Source organism: Malus domestica, chromosome 13 (assembly GCF_042453785.1).
Source record: "Malus domestica chromosome 13, GDT2T_hap1".
NCBI lineage: Eukaryota > Viridiplantae > Streptophyta > Magnoliopsida > Rosales > Rosaceae > Malus > Malus domestica.
This window is the reverse complement of record NC_091673.1, coordinates 17,841,552-17,861,902: the sequence shown is the minus strand read 5'-3', so window position 1 is coordinate 17,861,902 and position 20,351 is coordinate 17,841,552. Positions and strand designations below refer to the sequence as shown.

General features: G+C 39.6%; 3 protein-coding genes and 1 long non-coding RNA gene across 5 annotated transcripts; 2 read left to right on the top strand and 2 right to left on the bottom strand.

Annotated features, from left to right (window-relative positions):
* The first annotated feature begins 893 nt into the window (after positions 1-893).
* On the top strand, positions 894-3,978 carry LOC103424071 (3-ketoacyl-CoA synthase 20-like). Its single transcript, XM_029092022.2, has 2 exons — positions 894-1,793; positions 3,054-3,978. Exons 1-2 carry the CDS (start codon positions 1,014-1,016, stop codon positions 3,837-3,839), a joined length of 1,566 nt encoding a protein of 521 aa, XP_028947855.2. The 5' UTR covers positions 894-1,013; the 3' UTR covers positions 3,840-3,978.
* A 213-nt stretch (positions 3,979-4,191) lies between these two features.
* Positions 4,192-7,228, bottom strand: LOC103424070 (armadillo repeat-containing protein LFR). The gene is made up of 8 exons (XM_008362145.4): positions 6,994-7,228; positions 6,542-6,711; positions 6,152-6,294; positions 5,791-6,044; positions 5,227-5,332; positions 5,004-5,142; positions 4,769-4,914; positions 4,192-4,658 (listed from the first exon to the last, which is right to left on the bottom strand). The coding sequence occupies exons 1-8, from the start codon at positions 7,178-7,180 to the stop codon at positions 4,403-4,405; spliced, it is 1,401 nt and encodes a 466-aa protein (XP_008360367.1). The 5' UTR covers positions 7,181-7,228; the 3' UTR covers positions 4,192-4,402.
* An 827-nt stretch (positions 7,229-8,055) lies between these two features.
* LOC103424069 (uncharacterized) lies at positions 8,056-11,879 on the bottom strand. 2 transcript variants are annotated; one of them, XM_008362144.4, is made up of 12 exons: positions 11,584-11,879; positions 11,120-11,218; positions 10,672-10,729; positions 10,497-10,577; positions 10,279-10,350; positions 9,943-10,187; positions 9,758-9,829; positions 9,268-9,384; positions 9,103-9,184; positions 8,529-8,575; positions 8,347-8,428; positions 8,056-8,235 (listed from the first exon to the last, which is right to left on the bottom strand). In XM_008362144.4, exons 1-12 carry the CDS (start codon positions 11,763-11,765, stop codon positions 8,152-8,154), a joined length of 1,221 nt encoding a protein of 406 aa, XP_008360366.3. In that variant the 5' UTR covers positions 11,766-11,879; the 3' UTR covers positions 8,056-8,151. The 2 variants fall into 2 exon arrangements, with proteins under 2 accessions (XP_008360366.3, XP_070667138.1); XM_070811037.1 differs by lacking the exon at positions 10,497-10,577 and having other exon boundaries at positions 11,584-11,872.
* Positions 11,880-12,846: 967 nt separating this feature from the next.
* Positions 12,847-13,649, top strand: LOC139187541 (uncharacterized). Its single transcript, XR_011574885.1, has 2 exons — positions 12,847-13,006; positions 13,312-13,649. It is a non-coding gene; the product is annotated as an uncharacterized lncRNA (long non-coding RNA).
* Positions 13,650-20,351: the final 6,702 nt, after the last annotated feature.

The window sequence follows — 20,351 nt, the reverse complement described above, 5'->3', positions numbered from 1 at the left end:
AATTGCATATGCATACTATAAGAAAATTTTCAGTGTGCCAAAAATACGGTTTGATAAACTAAGTATCATAAACAATTGATTGAAATTTTTTTTCTTCATGTATTCCAATCAATTGTGTTACTATACCGAAATGCATTTCGACACAGAATTGGATCCCCTCCTGAGCAAATGATGAGGATCCTCATGACCCACTAACACGGATGGTTGAATTTTGATCAAACGACTACAATTATTATAACTTTTAGATGGACCTTCTATTTGTAGCCGTTTAATTAAAATTCAACGACTCGTGTTAATGAGTCATGAGGATTCCCAACATTTGCTCAGGAAGGAATCCAATTTCTTTCGGCGTAATGAAAAATCTCTAGCATACTACTACCATAGACCCTGTATCAAAATGGCAAATCAGCAGTACTCACCAAGAAAGGGGTCAAACTTTGGCAATTTGCCCCGATGAAAGTACGCCATTTTCCCGGTTGGCAAAAATTCAAGGATTATACTTGCTAAAATATCTTACATACTCATTTTTTTTTATTTTGGCTTAATGATATTTAACACATATTTTATTACTGTAAAAAAAAATAGAAAACATATTACTTAGTTTTCTTTTTCTTTAAAAACAAGTAGCACATGACATCTTTTATTGAGCGAAATTCAAAATTGAGCCTCTTTTGCTTTAAAAATAAGTAACACCTGACATTTTTTATTTAGCAAAATTCAAAATTGAGCATTTTTTGTTTTAAAAATAAGTAACACATGACGTTTTTTCATTTAGCGAAATCCAAAATTGAGCCAAAGTACTATCCAAAATTCAATGCCCCCGCGTTTCACAATTAAAAGTTCGTTGGGGTAGTTGCATCCTCCCATCACCTCCTTCCACCTCTCCTCCCCTTTAAAATCACCACACAACTCTCCTCCCTCTCTAAACTCTCCCCATCAAAACCTCATAGAAAAAGTTTCAAAATCTTTCCCTTTTGTGAGTTTGACTAGTGTCGTGTTTCTGAGACTGTAACATGGCGGTGCAGAATCAGAACCAGGGAGAGAAATTGAACTTGGGACCTGAGTCAGCAGGAAGTCGCAAACCTGCGCTTCCTAACTTTCTTTTATCAGTGAAGCTCAAATATGTCAAGCTAGGGTACCACTACTTAATCTCCAACGCCCTCTACCTCCTACTAGTCCCTCTCCTTGCCGCAGCCTCCGCCCACCTCTCTACGCTCACAGCCGATGACTTCTTCCACCTGTGGCAGCAGCTCAAGTTCAACTTCGTCTCGGTCACTTTGTGCTCCGGCCTCTTGGTTTTCCTAAGCACCGTATACTTCACCACCCGCCCTAGAAAAATATACTTGGTGAACTTCGCATGCTACAAGCCCGAGCCGGCCCGTACGTGCACACGTGAGATGTTCATGGAGAGGTCGAAGCTGACGGGCAGCTTCTACGACGAGAACTTGGCTTTTCAGCAGAAGATTCTCGAGAGGTCTGGCCTCGGGCAGAATACGTACATGCCTGAGGCCGTGATGCGGGTCCCACCGAACCCGTGCATGGTGGAGGCGAGGAAGGAGGCGGAGATGGTGATGTTTGGAGCGATCGACGAGTTGCTGGAGAAGACTGGGGTGAAGGCTAAGGATATTGGAATTCTGGTGGTGAACTGCAGCTTGTTCAATCCGACGCCGTCTTTGTCGTCCATGGTTGTGAATCACTACAAGCTTAGGGGGAACGTTGTGAGCTACAACCTTGGTGGGATGGGTTGCAGTGCTGGTCTCATTTCTATTGACCTTGCAAAGCAGCTTCTCCAGGTTTTTTTTACTAATTCCTAATTTTTACTTCCTTTTTATATCTAATTGTTGGTTAATTATACACTATTTATCTTAATCACCGACTGGGGATAATTGTGTTTTATACATGCATGATGACGAATTCACATTAGTACACTAGATTATAAATAAAATATTACTAAATCATCTTTATACACCTTTTACATATAACCTGTACAATTGATAACGATCATAAGTTCAAGAAAAGTGCTATTAAACATGTGTGAGATTGTTTATGGAATGTCTTAAAAACGCTTTCGACTGTTTTGACACAAATGTTAAAAGTGTTATAGATTATAGAAAAACACTTGTCAAATGCTTCTTTATGAAGTACTTGAATTTTCAATAAAAATTTCAAACAAATTTATAATAAAATCATTTATAATATAACCGATTATAAACAAAAAAAAATGTTTAAGTGCTTCTTACAAAAGTATTTCTGAGTTTTTTTTTTTTGTTTTTTTGTTTTTTTGATCTCTCATGTAGAGAATTTATTTATTTTTGTTGCCAATTCAAAATGCATACGCACACTTGGCTTGTATAGATATATTACCTTGTCACCAAAAATAAAGAGGTGTGAGAAGTAAATATGTGACATAAATGTGATTGGTGAATATATATGCTCAATAAATGCTATGCACCAATTGGACCATACATAAATAGTTTCCAACTTTGCAAGACTACTAGTTAACAGCATTTCCACATGTCCAGCTGGTTAATTATGCGGGATGTCTTTAAAAGGACGTTTTCTGTCCCCATAGGGCACAATAAATATACCAAATTCAATGTCTGCAATTCTTGACTGGTTATGCTAATCTAAATGCGCTGAGGTATTTTCAGATTTTTCGAATCTTGGTTTTAGATTTTGGTTTTTTTGAGGTGAGGAAGTGAGATATGCCTGATGATGGCTAGTTTGATTGATAATATGAATTTGTTCTTTAATTTTAGTTCTAAAAGTTTAAAAAAAAATATTTTATGTCTATATGACGCTTTATGATTGGTTGATGCAATTAAATGAAACTAAAATGACACATTTGCCCTACATATGATAGTAAAAGGAGGGAAAATCCAATTTGGACTACGATAATGAACTCACCACAAGCTACAGTTAATAGCTTTTTCACCACGAGCGTCAATTTAAAAGTAGGGTATCATCATGTTGATCACGAAAAAAATTGGCTTTATTTTTATTAAGACCCTAAATTGGGTAAAATCATTTCTGAATTTGTACTAATGTAACAGGTGCACCCCAACTCTTATGCCCTAGTGGTAAGCATGGAGAACATCACTCTCAATTGGTACTTTGGCAATGACCGCTCTATGCTTCTCTCCAACTGCCTCTTTCGAATGGGCGGCGCCGCCATCCTCCTCTCCAACCGCTCCTCTGACCACAGCCGCTCAAAGTACCAGCTCATGCACGCGGTCCGCACGCACAAGGGTGCAGACGACAGGGCGTATAATTGCGTATTCCAAAAGGAGGACGACACGAAAAGAGTCGGCGTTGCTCTCTCGAAAGACTTGATGGCTGTGGCTGGTGAAGCCCTAAAAACCAACATCACCACACTTGGTCCAATAGTCCTCCCCATGTCAGAACAACTCCTGTTTTTTGCTACTTTGGTGGCAAGAAAGGTGTTCAAGATGAAGAACATCAAACCCTACATCCCGGATTTCAAGCTGGCGTTTGAGCACTTCTGCATTCACGCCGGAGGGAGAGCGGTGCTGGATGAGATTGAGAAGAACCTTGAGCTCAGCGACTGGCACATGGAGCCATCGAGGATGACTCTCTATAGGTTTGGGAACACTTCAAGCAGCTCATTGTGGTACGAGCTGGCTTACTCTGAGGCCAAGGGAAGAGTCCGAAAGGGAGACAGGATGTGGCAAATTGCGTTCGGGTCGGGGTTCAAGTGCAACAGCGCGGTGTGGAAGGCGTTAAGGACTGTTAAACCAGCCAAGGAGAAGAACCCTTGGATTGATGAGATTCATGAGTTTCCTGTAGAGGTGCCTAAAGTGTCAGCCGTTGCTTCTTAACTAAACCTCGGATATTCTGAGGAGGCAATTGTGTGATTTAATTGTGTTTCTGTACGATGATTTATTTAAATGTAATTCTATAACAACGTTGGCTGTTGCGTATAATTAAACATCACTGCAACTGATTAGTGGGCCAAAATCTAGTCTCAAAAGTTGTTCCATCCCAACACAGAAATGACCAGGGTAAAACGCTCATCACGGAATTTCGAAATTCCCATCAAGTTGCAAACTCGACGAATTCGAACGGAAGTCTCAATCGAACAAGGTCGTCTGAAAACAAGCAACCGAATAGAGTGCATGATATCAGACACGTTCTAAAAAGTATACAACAGAACCACAACCGAAACATCTGTACACACAACACCAGTTTAGTTTCTCATTAAAAAAAACACTTGCAAATTACATAAGGGAGTATTTGAAGGGGAGTACCACTTAAGGATCTGACTAAATTCTCTTAAGACAACTGCTACAAAGATTAGATCCTAGACTTACTTGTCAGCCAGCAGGCGAACAATCCGATACTTTTTATAAAGAGAATATTCATCAGAGGACACAATTATTAGTTACATGCCCCAAACACCACGGGCTGCTGCCACTTTGTTGTTAGGTCTAGACGTCAGTTCATACAAAATCCTGGCAAAGGTATCAGAATACCTGGCATCTGAGAATACTATTTCAGCAAATGCATTCTCATAAGCTAGCAGCAACGCTCGGTTCTGTGGCTCAGACACAAGGCTTTCCAATATCATCGCAGCTTTCCTGCAAACTTCAGGAACTGGATGCGGTTGCTTGATGACTTTTAACAATCGATCAATGGCCCTGTAATTGTTCCGAAAGAAATGTCATCTCAGCGATATTTTGATTTTCAAACTGCTGATCAAATGAAATGATTCAGTATTTGGGATTTTTTTTAGCGGAAGAGTCCTTACCATCGCTCACTAGCGAGTTTTAGCCTGCAGTCCATATTCACTTCAGCGAAGTTGTAGAGTGCACCAACTGCAGCCGCTTGGGCCCCATGCACTGTTTGTGCATCTATCGATGGTAAGCTCATAAGATCAACCAATCTCTTGTGTATCTGCAGTGTTCACAGAGTGTCATTACAAAGATACAATATTTCAAAAATGTAAAAACACTTTTGTAACAGAGAAATTTCTGAATATTAACCTGTGGAACAAAGGGAAGAAGGAAGGGTTCATTATCAGGGTTTATGACCAAACGCCCAAGTAACTCAGCTGCAGCACAATGCCAGGTTTTGACTACAAACCCCAGCATCCCCATGATGGCTTGAACTGCACGTTTTCCTCTGTTTGATAGAAAATCAATTAATTTATCAACAGATGGATAACAAAGAGAGCGTAAGCTCGAAAAAGAAGATCACAATTCTCACGTTATCCTTATGTAGGATGGCTTTGATGAGCTGAAAATTCCAAGGTCAAGCAACGGAGCCAAATTCACAACCGTCTCAAGAGAATTTGTCACAAGTTCCTCATCCTCTGTTAACAAAGGAAGCATTGGAGTCATTTTACACTAAAATCCTAACCAGAAAAGCAAACTGGAAGGTTACTATTTTCTTTGTTCTGAAAAGGATTTCCAATAGGAAAAGGTATGAAGCTCAATCATGAAAGAAGCATACAAGAAGAAAAGTTCCAAACCAATTTAGTCTACAAGATTTACTGCCAGTAAAATACTAAAATAAGCCTATCTATAAACTACAAGATTTGAAATTGGAAAGTATATACGATCTACACATCTTTAACAACTGAACTACAAGAAGACATCACCACCATAGAGTTTGTAACTGGATGTTACATGGAAATTTTTTAAACATTTATTTCACATACATAGACAATTACACCGGAAACAGAATTTTAGAGTTGAGACAATAGATTATACACTGCAGACAGACTGCAGTCAAGAAATAAATAATGATTTCAATGATAATGCTTCTCACCTGTGACATAATCTTCTATGCACTGGAACACTGTTTCCAGACAATGGCGATGTTGGGCCATAATGACTTCATTTTCTGGCATGAAAGAGAAGTTGCGAATGATATTTGAAGCAGCAACAGCACACTGCTGTCTTTCTGCTCGACCTTCTTCATCCAGGTTAAACAGACCATCTTCATCATGCCACCACTCCGAAGAAGCACGAAGTTTGGTCACAGCACTCAGCACTAATGCTTCTTGAGTACCGGATCCGAAGCTGCCACATGAATATTTTCCCACAATCAGTTCCTCGTATCAAAAACAATTTCAGACACTCAAACGGCAAATACACTCATGAAATTACTATATATCTATAGAGCTTACCCAGGATGCGGGACATTGCCATTTGAACCCAATGCCTCGTACTCATTTCCAAACCCTGTTACAACCAAATTTGCACCCAAAGTTCTTACTCTGGGCGCCTTTACATGTTCTTTTGGAAGGGCTATATCACGCCAATCATCAATCTGTTATTGACAGAATCCCGACAACATGGGGTCAAATGTCAATAGATACTGGCTGGAACAAGATAGTTCACAAGTTGAGGAATGCTATTCCACTCTCAATTGTTCATCTGCTCTCGTTTGTGAGCGCGTTATAAAAATAATAATACTATTGAATTAGAGATGCAAAATGACCAACTGAGAGCTGCCTAAAACTTGAGCATAAAAACAAAATTATATAAATCAGAAAGCGAAAGAGTTCAAGACGTACAACGCTGAGAAGAGCATCAAGCAACCCAGGAATCTTTGCGAGAGGGGTTGCGTCTCTGCGCATGTCATCTTTCTCTTTAAAAGAGAGTAATGTGAGAGTGTTCAACGCCCATGTCAGCTCACTCTTCAAGCCGCTTTGAAGAGCCAGGACTATCCTTTTATTGTTCTGATCTGCAATAGAGGTAATATGTATTCGTAAGAACATCGACTCCACAATACTCGACAAAGGAGCTTTCCTGCCAAAACCGGTACCGTTATTACCATTACTACAGCCCACCTAGCTCAGTAAAAGTTCTGATAATTGTTACTTCACTTTGATTTCTTTTCATTTATAATTCCGCAATTTGTATCAACCCCAAGATTAATAATTGCATATGCCTAACAATTCATGGAAAAATTGAAAATTTCGAGAATTTTAGATTGAAATGTCAAGTAGGGTTTTGATAAACTGACCGGCGAAGGAACTGTGGACGTGAAGGGAAGGACCGAGGAGAGTCGACGGAGCTGCCGTATCGGCGGCGGAAGCGGCAGCAGCTGCTGCGCTGTTTCCGCCGCTGCCAAATGGGCGGCCTCTCTTCGCCGGCGGCTGCGAGGCTCCGCCACCTCCGCCACTAGACTTGTTTTGCTCCCTCTTTTGCATCTCTCTCTCCCTCCCTCTCACGGTGTTTGGTCGTTTAATTTTAGGGCGGATAATAACTTTTATTTTTAACCGGATCCGTCCTCGTCAAAAAATGTATTGGGCCCAAGTGGATTCTTGAGTCATTTGACTGGGCCATGTATGCAAGTCTTGTGGCGTTATTTCTCTTTAAGACATTTTTTTAATTTAAAAAATATATATATATATATATATTTTTAACGAGCGATGTTATTCTCACTAAAAAGTGTGCGAGAGAATAGGTTAAGGGCTGGTTTGGTATTGCTGTGCTTTGAAAAAAAGCTGCTGTGAGAATAAGCGGCTGTGCTGTGAGAATAAGCGGCTGTGAAATAAAGCCAGTAGAGTGTTTGGTAAACTTTTTTGTGAAAGTGCTTTTGGAAAAAAAAGCAGGATGATAGTGTGTCTTTTCATTAAAGGAGCACTGTAGCTCCGTGTGCTTTGAAAAAACTGGCTTTTTTTCAAAGCAGCAAATAGCAGCTTCAGCTTTTCCTTTGATTTTCAGCTTATTCTCACAGCAGCTTCCAAAATAAGCCCTTTTTTTTCAGTTTACCAAACACAAAAATGACCCTCAGCTTTTTTTCACAGTGGCTTTTTTTAAAATCACCTCAATCCCAAACGGGGCCTAAGTCTCACAAGAGAGTTGGAGAGGAGTCTCTCCAGAGAGCGCCGATGTGTGGTGCAGTGTGGGTGTGGTGCTTTTGAGGAGAGTATTATGGGCTGTTTTGGTATATGGTATCCGTTTTGGCGATCAATGTTTTACGTTTGGGTGGTCTCCCTCCTGGTGTATTTGTTTGGCAACACATGACACCAAGACAAGGAATTCAACATTATTCTTGTTGCAAAACAACATCAACCATATATTTCTGCAAATAAATTTCAATTCATTTGATGTATGTTCCATGTACATTTATCTTTCGATATACGCAACAACAAACCAAATGCTTCGATCCAAAGTCTCAAAGGCTGCCAACCGTCATGAACCGATGATTCAGAACAGCCTGTGCAGTTGGCCGTTTTCGGAAGTCTGGATTCAACATTGCCTAGACCCAAGTCAAATATTATTGTCTTAGATTGTATTAATGAAATGATATTAGATTGTATTAATGAAATGATATTGACATTGGTAATCATTGTTGCAAGTATAATTGAACCTGGAGTAACTCCCAACCAGCACCATCTCCAAGATCCAGAAAATTTACGGCATCTAATAGCCGGTCATCTGCTAAACAGTATCTGCCACAATGGATAAACGGGAAGAAACTAAGAAATTGAGGCAGAACCAATACAAAATCTGCAAAAAGATCTTAACTTTATGATATCAAAGGTATCTTACTCTCTTGTTGCTCCGATATCAAGTTGGAAAGTGCTCTCCAAAAGCCTCTGCAAGTTCACCACATAAAAATTATTGCTGAAAGATTTGCCGATATGACTATAACTGAACTTGGTTATCAAAGAAATGGTCAAGAGTCGGACCATTTATTTCATTTTTCTCAGACAGGAATCAATCTCCAGAATTTTAAGAGTAAAGTTGCTTGGGTTTTCTAAAGACTCCAGCGTCTCTGCATAACCATCCTAACTCAATCTTTTCTTTTCTCTAACACTGTTTGCCTACTATTAACGTTGTCTCTCAATCACGATAATCATACGTGGTATCCACTGTGTTCTCCTACATCCATTACTTATATGACGAATGGGAAAAAGAAAAGGAAAACTAACGAAAAGTCCAAAAAAACTTCTCTTTTAATGAAAAGCCATATTTAAAGGTATAGTGAATAGTGCCATATAAAGGTAAAAATGTGGTTTTTCGTTAAAAGTGAACAGTACCAGGAGTGTTTTGTTAAAACTCCCAAGAAAGAATCCATGAACAAAAACAAAAGAAAGGTATATGTGTTAACACGATAGCTTACTTGCAACGAAAGGCCATCCATTATCCCTGCTTCACAGAATGGTAAGAATGCTAAGTATGCCAAGAGAAGACCTGCCTCATATCTGCACGGAACAATATGAAGAAGGCATAAAGATTATGAGGCAGATTCAATCTTCTAAATGAAGCAAAACTTTCAGAAAATTACATGTCATCTGCTATTCCGAAGGCTCTTTTTTCCATAGGAGTGAATGCACCAGCAGTAGACGCTCGTCTCCAAAGTCCATCCGAGAGTAATCCAGGATCCCCTTCTAGCTTTGTGTACCTAGGAAACAATGTGTTTGGAGGATATTCAGACGTTATAAGATATGAATCCACCAACTGTTATTCGATTATTTTCTATATGTATTTCTTTAATAAAACAGATAACCATATATGTAACAATAGCATTAGCCTTACAAAATCACTATTATTTTCCTTTAAATTAATTGATCAACTAAAGAGATTCAATAACAACATTTTCTTCTGCGTTCTCCTTGGTTACCCCCTCCTTTGTCGTTGGTAGATTAATAGACAGGACATAAAAAATTACAATGTTCAAAGACTCACTTGGACAAAATACAAAATCTTGACTATGGATAAATTATGCACACAAATAAAATTACAAGAACAAGCAAATCAGACGGCAGGAATCATACCCAATGTCAACAGAAAATGCTAGATCCCGAAGTCGAGGGACTAAGTAAACAGCATCTCTCTCTACAATTGTGCTGAAAGCAGTGAAGTTTAAGTGGGGATATAACAGAGTGAACAGAAGAATCATAACACATTATTCAGATGAAGCACTATCTCGAACCAAAATAGATATCTCAAAGCAACATACTTAAGAATAACAGAAGCTGGTCCAAGACTCTGGTGCAACCTCTCACGATCATGCATGTAAGCTAAACCTCTCATAATGCCCTGCAGCAGCTTTGTAACAAAATATCTTCTGCGTTTGATAGTTTCCTCTTGTTCAAAATTATTCCAAACTTGTCCTCCGTCAGCACGGGTTTTTGACACTCTTTCACTCATCACTTTGGCATAATCTGCTGCACTAGCTTTCCCGTGATTGCGAAAAGCAAGCCACTGCACATGATAAATTTCCTCATTCATTCATTGTTTCTACCAAAAGAATTAATAAATGCAAAGTCTTGAGAAATAATTACACATGACAAACCTGCTCCCCAGTTTTCGTTTCAAACCCACCTATGAGTAACACCAGATTCTGACAGATGTCATTTGAATTGTTCTGCAAAAGCAAAAGACATGAGTTACATTGAAAAAATATAAAAAAGAAAAAGATTTAACTCTTTTAGTAGTGATCTGAATTGTAAGAAGTTAGCAAAAGGTTCGTGCAACTGCAATCATTTAGAGGGTAATTTATAACTGGATTACTTGAAGGAATAAGTGAGCATTTAGCTCATTAGCAGCCATCATATCTGCCTCATTCCCACCAGCCCGTTGTCCAGGATAAACCTTCATGGTTAAAAATGCTACTGTTCAGTACAAATAATGAGCCTATGAAATTGAAATGATCCGATGAGAATGATGCCATTGATAACAATATCACCTTAAAAACAACTGGAGTCCCTCTCAGCGGACCCTGAGAGACTCTCCCATCATACAGCCTGCGAAAGAACTGCCATGAGTACTATCAGCACCAGAAAGATAACAGTTCACAGATATTCACATTATAAGTTTCCTTTGAGCTACTTTCCTCAAACTGATAAGACCATTAGTAGTGCCATGCTCCACCACATTTAGTCATGTCATGCTCGCAGCAAGGCAACAAATGAATGATTCAGAGAGAGCATGACTATGTGTTTTACGCTTCTGCATATTTACTACTTAAGATTGTTTCTCCATTTAGAAGCACCTTTTTTTATTTTATAAAGCGGGTATGGGGGAATTGAACTTAGGTCTCTTCCAACATTAGGAAGTACTTGCTTTGTAATAACTCTCCTTAATTAATGCAGGGCATTACTACAAATATATATCCTGTAGAATCCAGAATGTACCTGATCTTTACACTGCCTTCTCCTACATCTTGGACTCTCAACCGCCCCACATCCCCCGATGAGTACTCAGCATCCGCGCCCAAAGGAGACCCCGAAGAGCTGTTTCAGGCATTGGAAATGAGAAACCACAAGCAAAAAAGAAACACGAACATGTTCTTCCATTAAATTGATGCCAAAATTAATTCACATCAAATAAAACAAAGGAAAAAATATATATAAAGTATAAACCAAGGAATAAAAAAACCATGTAGAATTAGAAATAGTTCATCTTCTCCATTTTCTTAGCTACCAAACACTAAGTAACAGAATCACTTACAAATTCAAACGAATCGAAAGCCTAACCTTCCTTCTAATTGTTCAATGAGGGAAAAATTACCCACAAGAAATCTAATTCATTATTATTTTCTCCCTTTAATTTTCTTGTAAACCAAACAGAAAGTTAACCAGTTTTGAAAAAATGATACCTAGTGATGTTCATGAAGCCATAGCTCCCAATAAGTCGACCCACCTCGAACGAGTCAGAGTTCGTGATCAGATTCAGACTTGCCCTGCAGCAGAACCGAGTCGTCCGAGTTCTGCTTAGTGAGTAGGGTTTGTGGATGCGGCGAAGCGGAAAGAGGCAATGGCCGGGTGTTGCGAGGAGCATGGTCGTTTGCTGAGCTACCTCTTTGCTTTTTCAGTTCTTCTGAAGAAAATGGCGCCAAGTGGTTGGTAAGGTCGTTAGGGATGGTGAGGATAAGAGAGGTTCTTGGGATGGAATTCATTGCGGTTATCCAATCAGCAGTAACTTCTGTATTTCCAATGATCAGCTGCCACCTCAATACCACATAATTGTTTTTTTGTCAAACGATATATTTTGTTAGTTTAGATGTTAAATTGTAACCGTCATTGCAAAAGTTTAACTCCTTTCCAGCACTGTGGTAAATGGCCGTTTGCCAATACCACATCATTTGAACCCATGTAAGTTTGTAACCCTTCGATCACTTGTGTAACTTACTAGTTTAAACTATAGTTGGTCAAAATAATATATATATATAAAATAAAAAAATAAAAACAGACAAAGAACTAGGTTAGTGTTGTAAAATATAGCGTGAATGTCACACATGTGATTGTATGAGGAATCAAACTAAACTAGACTTTGATGACAACTATTGAAAGTCTTAAAGTGAAAAAGTCTCAAGGAGGTTAAATTTTTCTTCATGTATGTAAAGTTGTGTCGGATCAAAACTTCTATATATAGAGGTATGTGTCGGATCAAAAATTTTCTTCTGACTCATCTGATTGTTGAATTCTCATCATGTTTTGCAAGTTCTTTTTCGCGTTCAGTGTTTGTATTTACCCTGAAACTAAACAGTTGGATACTAATGTGATCTTGGAGGAGTCTGATGCTTGGCCTGCAGAGATTTCTTCCGCAGCTGAATGCTTTTGCATCTATATACATTAATTTTGAAATCTGTTGACATCATTTTTCAATCCCGTTGTTTGTGTAATAGCCTCAAGATGCTTATGGCTTGGAAAAGCTCATGACTGAAGAATTATGCAGGCACTATAATAAGGATTTTGGTATTTGAGTGTCGAATTGGGCGTTTCCACAACATTTATGGAGCCCTTGGAACTTGGAAAGGTCAGCCTACACTTGTGAATTCTGTCATGACTTGATACACAATACACGGGCACGGGCACACTTCTGCACACATATATTTATGTATTTTGATATATTCATTGTTGCATACTGTTTGTCCCTTGTTTCGCTGGTGGTAGAGAGAAGGCTCCTGCTGCCTTCTGCAGAAAAAGCCTTACTTCCACTGATAAGTTTGAGATGTGGGGTGATGGACTACAAACTCGGTCCTTCACCTTCATTGATGAATGCGTAGAAGGTGTCCTGAGGTAAAACTGCCTTCAAATATATATTTATCTTGCTCAGATGCAATCTTTTGCGGTACTGGTGATTCTGTTACTTTTGTTTCACATCTAGGGGTTTAACTATTAATTTACTAGGAAAATTGCAATGTTGAAAATCCTTTAAGGCTCTTTCGAATGCTGTCCCGCTCTTATTCTAAATAGTTTTGTGGCTTATGCACGAGTGCCAGCAACTTTACAGGCATCTTTGCCTCACTAATTGATGCATATAACACAGTTTGTATAAAGGAACAACTGGAGAAAGAGAAGGCTAATTAACTTGATTTTTACAGGACGGACTGAGAATTACCTACTTTTGGATAAAGGAACAACTGGAGAAAGAGAAGGCTCAAGGCAGTAACCAGTCAGGTTACGGGTCATCAAAAGTAGTGGGAACCCAAGCGCCAGTTCAACTGGGCTCTCTTTGTGCAGCTGATGGCAAAGAGTGAAGCTGGTTAAGCCATGATTCCATTTAATTAATCTGAAGTACCGAGTCCTCTATGAAGAAGCTTGGAACATATTTTAATTTACTGCTTTTTGTACAAGGTTGAATAATTATGCTTGTATTGTTCCACTTTTCAGACAGCAGCTATTTCTGTAGAATAGAATCCCAAATCTGAAAGTTCTGCAATTTCTGTCTACTTATTCATGTTTCGTAAGTTTGGCAGCTTTGTATTGTTAAATGTCATTAATATTCATGACAATGAGTAGTGTGCTTATTTGTTGCCTAGAGTGAATATGTTTCCACAATTAACAGAAGAAACAATTAAAAGTTTAAACCATCTTGCATTGCATAAACATGCTCCCCTAAGGAGCTATAAAGGCATCGTCTGGTGTCGAGGATTGGATAGAACTTGGTTGAATTCTAAAACTTATTAGATTCACATGTGTTGAATGAAGAGATATGTCAACTTTCAAATTTTGTCTTAAGTTCTGTAGAAGATGGATTTCTCATGAAGGAAAAGTTTCCATTCCAATCCTTGCAGAGAAGGACTGAGATGGAGAAGCTTCTTAATGACGAATTTATCTTCTACCCAACTTAGACAAAATTTAGAAGTTGGACATTTTTTCTTCCTTCAGCATACTTGAATCTAGTGATATGTCTTTATCCAATTCAATGTTTGTTTATACCATATTTAAGGCCTCATATTTAGACCTCGTATAAATACTCGAGGGACTTAAATGTAATTATGTAATAAAGGAATGGGCAAATAGGAGCCCTTATTCTATAAAAGGGTCTCCTCACCCTTACAAACCCTAAGCCTCCTCACACCCCCTAAGCTCTAAGCTCTCTCTCTCCCTCTTCAACAGAGAAATATAATACAATCAGTCTGGATGTAGCCCAACATTGGGGTGAACCACGATACATCTTGTGTTATTTACATTACATGCAGATTCACGGTCGGATTTATGTTGTTCCAAGACCTCCGGTTTTGTGCATCAACATTTGGCGCCGTCTGTGGAAATCGACACGAAAAGCTATGTCGGTTCTCTCTCAATTTTTCACCTCCGCCGTGAATCTGTAGAAACTTGGGATCAAAATCTACGTTCCTTCCATATCATCGTTGAAATCAACCCAGCTCATCAAGTTCCAATTCTCACCTGTTTCTGTGAGGTTCATGAAAAGAGAAGATGTGGAAGAAAATCTCTCAGAACTCAAAGTGGTTTGTTAGTGATGAGGAGGGAGATCAAAACCAAAACTCTGGTGGGTTCATCACCGTGCCCAGGCCCACAAGCCCAATGCTAAAACAACAAGCCTCATCAGTTCATTTCTCTAGGCTCTCAGTTTTCCTCGCATGACCCACCTGGTCAGCATCCTGATCTTGCGTCCTGGATGACGCCGTCGAGGCATCCAAGAAGACAGTTGAAACTATCTAGCCATCCCGTGAGTTCGCCGCCGAGGGGTCTTGGAATCTCCAACGATCTTTCCCATCTCAGTGGATCTTTCTCAGCCGTATCAGACCTCTAATTCCAAATAGAAACCCTATGGCGAAAACTCCATCCCAGACGCCGCCGCGACGGCGATCTGCGTCAGAAGTCGAGATGGAGACTACGGAGTACTGGTGATACCGCTGCAACAAATGCTTCTCCATTGAAACCGTGGTGAATCTCCCAGATATCGTCCGCCACGAGTGCAAGAATGGTTTCGTCGACCTGACTCTAGGCTCTCCATTTCCCCAGGTATTGCGGCTAACCGCTCAAGCGTTGCGTGAGGAGGATGCGCCCCCGACGCTGCCTCAAAACCCCATGACTGATTACTGAGATAGATTTTGGGCTGATGGGTTTGGAGAGTTTGGAGGGTCCCGACACTGGAAGAGGAGAGGCAGTGGGAAAAGTCAATGACGGAACTAACTCCGCCTCCGCCAAGCAGCAAAAATCTTGGCCAGTGGACGACGACTGGAGGACCCCAAAAATCCGAAGGCTCACAACACAGTTTTTACATTATCCGTTGTGTGTTTTCAAGATTATCGAGAAAAGATGTGCAGGAAGTTCTTCGTCAGCGGCAACTAGAAATGCAACGGAACCTTCGATGAGGTGAAGAAGATCGTCAACATACGTTAGCCCACCATATGGGTTTATTCTAGTAGCGAAGAATTTGTTGAGGCCCGATTTCCATGTCACGGCACAAAATTGCTGGGTCAAGAAGGGTGGTGCCTTCATTGATGAAGTTAGTGCTGAGATGCTAGTTAATCTCGAAGTTCCTTGGGTCATTCCGGGTCATTCCGAAAGAAGACTTATTTTGGATGAATCCAATGAGTTTGTTGCGGACAAGGTTGCGTATGCACTTTCTCAAGGAGTGAAGCTAATCACTGTTTACATACCGGAGCATGAGCAGAGCTACATACCAGAGCATGAGCAGATGCTCCTTGAAAAACAACCTCTGCAAAAGAATTTGAAAAAGATGAGACCTTGACCTTTACAGATGACAGAATGATGGACTTGCCACTGAGATAAGATTATCTCTTTTTTATTTTATTTTACTTCGTCATCATTACGTGTCCCACTCATGGACAAGACTCCATTTCTGTTATCATCATTACGTGTCCGACCCCAAGCATTTTATGATCTTTCTGATGCTTTCCCATTATGGGAGATTGAGTCACATATTTTGTTGTCTGGTCAAGTTTTGAATGAGCAGGGTAACACCACCGACAACGAAAATGGTGAGAACGTGCTCGAGTCGGAGGACCCCATAATCAAGAAAAGCAGAAAAGCAGTGGGGAACAAAGCAAAAAAGAGAAAGCAAAAAAAACAAAAGGGAGGAATAAACACCCCACCAGAGTGATGTAAATTATTTTTATCTTTCGGAGACATCTGTATAAACCCCATTAGAGGGTAAATATAAAAATTAAAAAAAAAACGCCAAAGCCCAAAACAAATGGGCTGGCATGTTGTGGAGGGCGAAAGCCCATAAGCCCGAAATAGCACCAACAAGGTCATCAAAAGTACGCCCAGTACTCCACAATTATTCGGCAACCCGCCGCTATTACCACCAACCAGGTGACCAAAAGTACGCCCAGTACTCCAAAATTATTCGGCAACCCGCCGCTATTACCACCAACCAGGTGATGAGATGTACAACCCGTACTCTAATTTGGCAACTAGTCATTCATGCCACCAACCAGGTGATCAAAAGTACGACTAGTACTCCAAAGCATTACTCATGTCATTCATACATAAACATTCATGAGCATCACTCATGACAACATCCATGAGCATCACTCATGACAACATCCATGAGCATCACTCATGTCAATCAGCTTCAAAAACTTCATTTACAGAGCTCTAACTTCAAAAGCGTCATTTACAGAGCTCTAGCTTCAAAGCTTCACTTGCAAAGCTTCACTTACAAAGCTTTAGTGTAGAGTATACAAATACTGCATCCAAACAACTGCCATTTTGGCCCATACATGGATTCAATTTTAAGTCTCCAGCCAACAGACTCTGTTGACCGAAGACTTGGAGGACTACATTATACACCATATATTGGGCCTCAACTGGGCCTTATGAAAAATACTTGGGGGACTTAGCCCATTACTTATGTATTGAGGAGCAAGCCCTTATTCTATAAAAGAGACTCCCTCACTTTCATTAGAGAGCACCTATTATTCATGTACTGAGGAGCGAGCCCTTATTTTATAAAAGGGACTTCCTCACCATCATTAGAGAGCAACGCCGCCAACTGAGCAACCGCCTCGCCGCGAGCATCACTCCTAACCCATCACTTATGTATTGAAAAGCGAACCCTTATTTTATAAAAGGGACTCTCTCACCATCATTAGAACAACATCAACTCTAGCCCATCATTCATGTATTGAGGAGCGAGCCCTTATTCTATAAAAGGGACTCCCTCACCTTCAAACGCCGCAAGCCGAGCCAACCAAGGCAACATAAGCCACGAGCCGAGCAGCCAAGCAGCGTGTGCTACTTCTAGTTGAGCGTCATTTCAGATTGAGCACTGCCTCATATCGAGCATCAGTTCAAGACAGCACCTAGTTACTTCGGCTCACACATGGACTGAATTTCAAGTCTCTAGCCAAAAGACTTTCTTGACTGAAGACTTGGGGAACTACTGTTTATACCATATTTAGGGCCTCATATTTAGACCTCGTATAAATACTTGAGGGACTTAAATGTAATTATGTAATAAAGGAAGGGGCAAATATGTAATTAGGGGAGGAGCCCTTATTCTTTAAAAGGGTCTCCTCACCCTCACAAACCCTAAGCCTCCTCACACCCCCTAAGCTAGCTCTCTCTCTCCCAATTTAGAAGTTGGACATTTTTTCTTCCTTCAGCATACTTGAATCTAGTGATATGTCTTTATCCAATTCAATGTTAAACACCAAACTATGCTGATTCTAGTGATATATCTTGTCCAAATCAATATTAAACACCAAACAAGATCTTGGAAAACTGTGATGAAGAGGTCATTGGCAAAGGATAGACCCACAAGTTACTCACGATAAGAATATGATCCGCTACTTGCCATCTTGAAATGATGATCACTATATGTACATGATCTCGTAAAGAGTTTGTGGGAGCAAATGGGTATTTGAATGGGGATATTAGGTTGAAGAACTTGAATGATTTTGCCCTTAGCAGTTGGACTCTTGTCTAGCGGGCGGGGATATAAACAATGATTTTTAATCAATTGGGGATATAAACTATATGGTTTGACTACATATACTACATTTTGGGAGTGATGAGGAGTGATATAAATGTTATACTTTCATTTCTTAAACAATAAGATTACATTTTTGGAGTATATATACTAATGACACCACTTGTGATATCAACTAATTAATCATTATCTAACTAAACATTAGCTAATCATAAAGGTTGTTATAACAACCTTATAACAAACTCATATATTTACAATTTTACCCTTATTATCCCCCTTCAAATTGAACTGAGGGAACCTAAGAGAAAGTTTGTTCTCTGATGTTGTGGTAATCAAGTTCCACATACTTGGTTCTTGCATGAAAAATTGGATTTCTAGCCAAAGAAATGGCAGAAATATTGTCACACCAAAGTTGTGGAGAAGAAGGAAGAACAAGTCCAACATCAACCAAAAGCTTGCAGATCCATGTTAATAATGCTGCAATGTTGGCAAGTGATCTGTATTCAACTTATGTGGACGAGCGAGCCATAGTTGGTTGTGTCTTTGAACTCCAGCTGATAAAGGAGTCTCCTAAGTAGATGCAAAACCCACAAGTAAATCAACGATCAATGCTACATTCTGCCCAGTCTGCAACTCAGAAAGCAGTGAGAGTGAGAGGCTTAGAACACTTTGGAAACCATAAACCAAGAGACAGTGTGCCCATGAGATATCTAAGAATATGCTTGATTGCCTAAAAATGAGATTGTCTTGGATGTTGCATGAATTGGCACACCAACTTCACTGTAAATGATAGATTTGGCCTGGTCTAGGTTAAATACTGGAGTCCACCAACTAAAGACCTATATTTTGCAGGATTAGCAAACAGAGGAGACTCATGATCCAACTTAGGTGTGCTGCGAGTTGTAACACAAGCATGAGCTTTGGTAATGAGATCTAAAATGTACTTATTTTGAGGCAGAAATATGCCAGAGGATGTTCTATGAACTTTAATACCAAGAAAGTAAGGAAGTGGACCAAGATCCTTAACAGGAAATAAACCACTGAGTTGAGAAATGATTTCTTGACATAGTTAAGCATTAGGACCAGTGACAATAATGTCATCAACATACACCAATATGAAAAAACCAAGGTTGGATCTTTCTTAACAAATAAAGAGTAATCATTCTGTGAACTTGAGAAACCAAGTGACTTTAAGGTAGTGGTCAACTTGTCATACCAAGCCTTGGGGGCTTGCTTTAACTCATACAAAGATTTGTGTAACTGACAGACATGATGAGGCTTGGTAAGATCTTCAAACCTAGGTGGTTATATCATGAACATAGATTCAGTTAAGTGGCCATGCAAGAATGCATTACTTACATTAAGTTGATTTAGAAACTGATCAAACTTAGCAGCCAAGGTGAGAAAAAGCCTAATGGTGACATGCTTAGCAATTACACTAAAAGTCTCAGTGTAATCCAATCCTTGTTGCTGATGAAAGCCTTTGGCAACAAGCCTGGCTTTGTACCTGTCAATGGTACCATCAATTTTATGTTTAATCTGAAAAAACCCATTTGCACCAACTAAGTTTTGAGAAGAAGTGGCAGGGATTAAAGGCCAAGTGCCCGTTTGAATGAGAACATTAAATTCCTCTTGCATTGCTTTTCTCCAATGAGGGAATTTGGAGGCCTGAAGATAAGTTATTGGTGTATAATCAGGAGATATATCAGAAGGTAAGGGGTGTTTGGTTGCCATAAGAGGCTTGGGTTTAAAAATACCAGATTTTGATCTGGTTTGCATTGGATGAGTGTTTATAGGTAATTGAAGTGGAGCAATTGTACCAGAGACAGAAGCAGGATTAGGAACTAAAGTTGAAATTGGTAGTGATGAAGATGTAGATTGAGGAGTTGGGTTAGGTGAATGAGAGATAGAGGGAAAAGTTAAAGTATTGGGAATGATGTTATTATACTGCAATGTAGAAGAACTGGAACTAGACTGAGATTGTTGAAAGAGATCATTTTGACCAAAAGGAAAGGTAGCTTCATTAAAAATCACATGCCTCGAGAAGTATAATCAACCAGTGAGAGGATCAAAACACTTATAGCCTTTGTGGTTCAAACTATAACCCAAGAAGATGCATTCCTTGCTTTTTGGATCAAGCTTGGACGTTGTATAAGGATTCAACCATGGAAAACATCTACACCCAAATATTTTCAGAGATGTATAATCTGG